At 42.4% G+C, this 6000-nt stretch overlaps 1 protein-coding gene across 5 annotated transcripts in view; it reads left to right on the top strand.

The window, feature by feature from the left end:
- Fam168b (family with sequence similarity 168 member B) overlaps nucleotides 1-6000 on the top strand; it is a 32541-nt gene that overhangs the window by 3574 nt on the left and 22967 nt on the right. For all 5 annotated transcript variants that reach the window (XM_029553610.1, XM_017801984.2, XM_008848272.3 and 2 more), the window contains exon 2: nucleotides 3621-3701. In XM_029553610.1, the coding sequence (XP_029409470.1) occupies nucleotides 3632-3701 (70 nt within the window). In that variant the 5' untranslated portion in view covers nucleotides 3621-3631. The remainder of the gene's footprint in view (nucleotides 1-3620; nucleotides 3702-6000) is intronic.

Below are 6000 nucleotides of genomic sequence, written 5' to 3'. Positions count from 1 at the left end.
AAACCTCTATCAGATGTGTCGCTGGTGAAGATTTTCTCCCATTCTGTGGGTTTTCTGTTTGTTTCTTTGGTTGTCTCCTTTGATGTACAGAAGCTTTTTTGTTTGTTTGTGGGGGTTTTTCTTTTTTTTTTTTTTTTTTGTCTTTTTGAGACAGGGTCTTCAGGTAGCCCCAAGTGGCCTGGAACTCACAAAGAGCCACCTGCCTCTGTGTCCCAAGTGCTGGGATTAAAGGCATGTGCCACCACGCCCAGCTCTCAGCTACTTTAAAATTTTTGTATTTTATTTATTATTTTTATTTTATGTGTATGAGTGCATTGCCTACATGTATGTAAGTGCACACATGTCATTCAATGCCCATGGAGGTCAGAAGAGGGTGTCTGATGCCTTGGAGCTTGGTTTACAGATGGTTGTTAGCTCCCATGTGGGTGCTGGGCATTAAACCCAGGTTCTCTGCAAGAACAGCCAGTATTCTTAACCACTGAACCATCTCTTCAGCTCCCCCCTCACCTACTTTTCTTATACAGCCCAGGACTACCTGCCCAGTGATGGTATGGCCCACAGTGGATTCAGTCCTCCTGTATCGAAAAGAAAATACCTCACAGAATGGCTACAGGCCAATCCGATGGAAGTAATTCCTCAGTTGAGGGTCCCTCTTCCCAGATGAGACAAATTGAAAACTGAAGCCAACCAACCTAGTGACCGTATATCATTAGCTTCTGGAGAACTAGTCTGATTTCTCTAAAATGTTTCTGGTCTTTGGTCACTACTGTGGCAGTGCTGCCTCTTTAGCCAAGGTTTTCCTCATCCCTGCCTCTCTTCCTCACCAGAGTTTGCTCTTTTCACCCAACCTCAAGAATGCTTTTTGCACTTTTGGCCATTAACCTTGTTTGTCCCGAGCCACCACTAATCATGATTTATTTCTTATGGACCTGTGCTGTCCAAAACAATAGCGGTTACCTACATGTGATTAAGTGAAACAAAAAAGTAGTGTACCATATTTGGACAGCAAAGACGTATGTTTCCATTTTTACAAAAAAAAATATTGGATGTTGCTTTTTCTGGACTGTAAATTTAGAAGGGAACTATAATTTCCTCTAGTTTTCTCAGTAGCCCTTACATGGTACTTTGCCCATCTTGAATTCAGTGAAGAAAATAAAATCTGATCCTGGCATGGAGGAGAACTAGAGTCTGGAAAGTATTTTCTTCTTGAAAGATGATAGATGATTCACAGGTGTACACACACAGGTCAGAGGAATAAGAATTGGCGCTTGCTGGTTTGTGTGTTCCTACACTACTGTCCTTGTTTTCTCTATCCATAGGCCTGTGCTGTCAGGTGCAGTAGTTCTGGCTATGTGTGTCTGTTTGAAGTTAAAGCTAAAACATTAGATCCTGCACTGGCCACATATTTAGGTATGCTTGGTCAACTGTGGTAAGTGGCTGTTACCTTGGACCTTGCAGATAGAGGAGAGCATCGTCTTTGGCTGAGATTGTCAGCTGTGTGTAGTTGAGGATATCAGGGCAAATTAGCTTAGGTTTAAAAGTCACTGGTGATGTCAGTTTGTTCTTAACGTAGACTGTGATTTTTAACAGGCTGAGAATGCTTGGTTGTGAATTTTTTGTCAAATGAGCCCAAATTTTGAATTTTTGTTTTGTTTTCTGAGATGGTCTTGTTTTATAACCCTGACTGGCCAGGGACTCATTATGTGAAGCAGGCTGACTTTGAGCTTGTGATCTTCCTGCCTCTGTCTCACAGATGCTAAGATTCAAGTGTAGGCATCTTGGCTTGGCTTTTTAATGTTTTCCTTTTTAAAAAAGAACAGTTTAAGGGCCTGGAAAGATGGCTTAGTGGTTAACCATGCTTATTAGGCTCCTGCAGAGGACCTGAGTTCAGTTCCTAGCACCCACATCAGGAAGCGCACAACTGCATGTAATTGCAGTTCTAGGGTATCCAACACCCTCTTCTGGCTTCTCATGGGTACCTGCAGGCATGTGTGCCTGCCTGCACGTATCACATAAATAAAAATAAAACCTTTAAAAGAGCAATTTTAGGTTGACATCAAAATTAAAGAATAAGTAGTTTCCATATCCCCCTTACTCCTTCCTCATTTTGAATTAAAGATCTTAATCTTTTATAACCACCTAAATCAGTGAGTGACCTATCAGATGAGGAGTGAGGAAAACTTAACACTTTATCACTTAGGACACTTCCTAGGGTACTAATGAAAGTCTTTTGAAGATGGGGTAAAATCATAGCTATGCAAATTCTTGAACTTTTCAGGGAAAAAAAGGATTAGTAAATGATAGAACATTGAGTGGGTTAATACAGTGACTAGGCAATAATCTTTTAATTTTTTTAGTTTTATGAGTGTATGGTCTGCATGTAAGTGCACCTATGTCCCAGAGCCCACAGAGATCAGAAGAGGGAGCTGAATCCCCTGGAACTGGAGTTAGAGATGGTTGTTAGCTGCCTTGTGGGTTCTGAGAACCAAACCCTGGTCCTCTGCAAGAGCAACCAGTACTCTTGACCAGTAAGCCATCTCTCCAACTCCAGTGGACAATAATCTTTTAGGAAAATATATTTAACAAAGATGATTCAATAACAGAAACATGGAAAAGGATCAGTGCATTCATCTTGTTTAGAGGTAACCACTATTCACATTTTTATGTATTTCTTCCCAGACTGATCTGTCTTTGTATTGGAGATGTACCTGCCCATAGGTGAATGTATATTTGGTTCCACAGTGCATAATGCAATGTTGTGCCCTACTGTTTTCACATGGTATAATTTCTATGTTTTTTTATTTGCTTATTGAGACACGATCTCATGCAAGCCTAGACTAGCCTTAAACTTGTGACATTCCTGCCTCAGACCCCTGAGTGCTGGGATTACAGGCATGAGCTACTGTGCTAGCTTTAATTTTTGTTAAACTTTATTTAATATGTGTGAATATAGTGCCTGCGTGTATGTAAGTGCACCTGTGTCATGTAATGCCTGAGGAGGCCAAAAGAGGGCATTAGATCCCCCGAAACTGGAGTTATGGACAGTTATTAGCCACCATGTGGGTGCTGGGATTCGAACCTGAGTCTTCAAGAACAGCCAGTTAGTTCTCTTACCACTGAGCCATCTCTCTAGCCCCTCATTTTTGTTTTTAAAACAACCACCATCCTTACCCCTGTGGGCGACTGAACTCAGGGCCTTGTACATGCCAAGTAAGGGCTGTCAGTGAGCTATGGTCCAGACTCTTTAAAAAACAATTTAAAAAACAACTGTATGATAATTTCGTGCTCTGGCTATATCATGGTTTATTTAACTGTAACATAGACATGAAGGTTAATCGTAGAATTTTCTCATTTTAAGTAAAGCTGTAATGGATACCTTTTTCTCTTAGTTCTGATGGATTGAAGAAAGTTGTGAAGACTACTTGATCCTGGTTGGGCACAGGTGATTGTTAGGACTAGGGAGTTCCTTTTCTGTTCTCTGTTGGTTAGGAGCTACAGAAAATACATTGATTTATAATAGGCTAGAAAAAGACATTTGCTGCCTCCTTTTTTAGGACTAATGGTGGGGAAAAGTCTAGAAATAAGTACTTGGCTAAATCACCTTTTTTTCCCCCTTTTAGTTCTTGAAATCATGAATCCTGTTTATAGCCCTGGGTCTTCTGGGGTTCCCTATGCAAATGCCAAAGGAATTGGTTATCCAGGTAAGCAAGTTGAATTTTGTTTTCATTATTGAACTTTGAATACTTGGTCTGTTTCCATGTCAGTATAAACATTTGCAGTAGGCAAACCCAGCTCAAAGAAGTTTTAGTTAAATAGGAAGGAGGGAGGGAGGGAGGGAGGGAGGAAGGAAGGAAGGAAGGAAGGAAGGAAGGAAGGAAGGAAGGAAGGAAGGAAGGAAGGGAAAAATCAAGAGAAGTCTGGCTTACGTTAGAGCTGGATGGGCGTGGTTAGGACCAGGACCTACTTTCTCTACCTCCTGGTTGCTCCCTTCTTCAGTATTGGTTTATGAGGTTCAGCCCCTTTGAGCAGTCCCTGAGTAGAAGCCTCGTTATCTCTGCCCCATAGGAAAGACCAATGGACTCTCCCAGTCCCTGTTCACAGCTTTCCTGGCTTTTGTCCTGGTTGAGCAGTACTTCTGTCTCCCTGGTCCAGCGAGGGGATCCTGTTGAGTACCTTAGGCCTAAGCCAAATCCTTGCTTTCAGTGGAGTCTGTTAGTCAGAGCTGAGCTGAGGGAGGCCATAAAGTGAAAAATGGGGAAATCAGAACTTGTTCATACATTGCAAATGGTTATCCTGATTGGTTGGTTAAACAAGGAATAGTTATTTGTAATATTACAATTTCACTGTGGGTTCTTCCCCCTTTAGTACGGATGATGGAACCCAGAGCTATGCTGTGCTAACTAGGCAAGTGTGCTGCTACTGCTGCTACATTCATACCCTGTGTGTTTTTGAGATGACCTTTGTTAGTTACCCAGGCTATCCTTGAATTCACTTTATAGCTGAGTGAGGCTGACTTTTCGATCTCTTTGCCTCAACCTCCTGTGTAGCTGAAATTACAGGCTCGCCACCATGCCTGCCTTTCATTATGAGTTTCGAAATCCCGTAACATGGGGGAAACCATGTTGTTACAAAACACTAAGAAACTGGAATAAGCCAGGCATGATGGTGCACGCCGTTAGCCCCAGCACAGAGACAGAGGCAGGTGAATCTCTGTGAGTTCAAGGCTAGCCTGGTTTACATAGTAGAATTACAGGCCAGCTGGTGCTACAGGGAGACCCTGTCTCAAAAAGACCAAAAGAAAAAAAAGAAAATGGAATAATACATTTTACAAATGTATAGCTGAACTTGCAAGAAGGAAAAGTAAGTATCTGTGACCAGATTTGAAAGTGATCCAAAACTTGCTTGTTTGGCCATGGAGCTGTGGGTCTTGTGTCTGTCCTCAGAGTATTGGCTGTAACAACCCACATGGGGACAGAAGAAGACGCTTAGAATGGAGTGAGAGTCAGTTGGCTTTCTCCTCAGGCAACCTGATCTCTAGACAGTGGTCCTCCCACTGAAGAGGTGGAGCGTCTACTCACTGGCCCCACAAGGAAGCTTGTGTCTTGAGTGGGCTCTGAGAATTGGTGTCTTTCTGAAGTGCTTGTAAACATTTAGGAGTTTTTGAGGCTCTGGTTTGTATTACTTGTGCTTCCTAGTAGAGGGCATCCAGAAGTTGAAAAGCTAACTTCAAACACCCTTAGCCCTAGAATACCTGACAGCAACAAATTCAGAGTTGCATTGTCTTCAGTGTAGTTTGTGTGGGCTTCCTGCAGAGTTCTACCTGCTCCTATGCAAAATTATTATAAATCAGGTAAAAGTCATTAGTCACTCTCTGTTAGGTAAAAGTTACTAGTCAGAACAGACAATAGGAATGGAACCAGCAGGCAGAAGCCATGCTGTTAGAAAGTTGAGGATACTTGTACAATAAAGAACCCAAATCCCGAGAGGAGAACAAGATGCAGAGGGATGGGGGAGAGAAACAACTGAAAAAGAGGTGGGGAGAAGAGAAAGGCATTCAAGCCAGATGTAGATTAATTTGCAGATAGAACACTGCTGAGGGTGAGCCAAAATGCTATATAAGGAAATGGCAAGAGAGGAAAATAGACTGCTTAAGAACTTTGAGGGGCTGGGGAGCAGTTAAGAGCATATACTGCTCTTCCCTGAGGACCTGGGTTTAGTTCTTAGCACCCACATTGAGTGGTTCACAACTACCTAGAACTCCAGTTCTAGGGGCTCTGATGCCCTCTTCTGGCCTCCACGGATTACCCACATGCATGTGCACATACACACAGACTTATAAATATACATAAGTAAAAACCCTTTATAAAAAAAAGGAAAAGGAGCCAGGTGTGGTGGAACATGCCTTTAATCCCTACACTGGAGAGACAGAGGCAGGCAAATCTCTTGAATTCAAGGCCAGCCTAGTCTACATAGTGAGTTCCAGGCCTCCTGGGGCCTATG

This window comes from Nannospalax galili, unplaced genomic scaffold (assembly GCF_000622305.1).
Source record: "Nannospalax galili isolate Female #2095 unplaced genomic scaffold, S.galili_v1.0 scaffold224, whole genome shotgun sequence".
In the NCBI taxonomy this organism is placed as follows: Eukaryota; Metazoa; Chordata; class Mammalia; order Rodentia; family Spalacidae; genus Nannospalax; species Nannospalax galili.
Note: the sequence above shows the minus strand (reverse complement) of the source record. Positions and strands in the feature narration are given on the sequence as shown.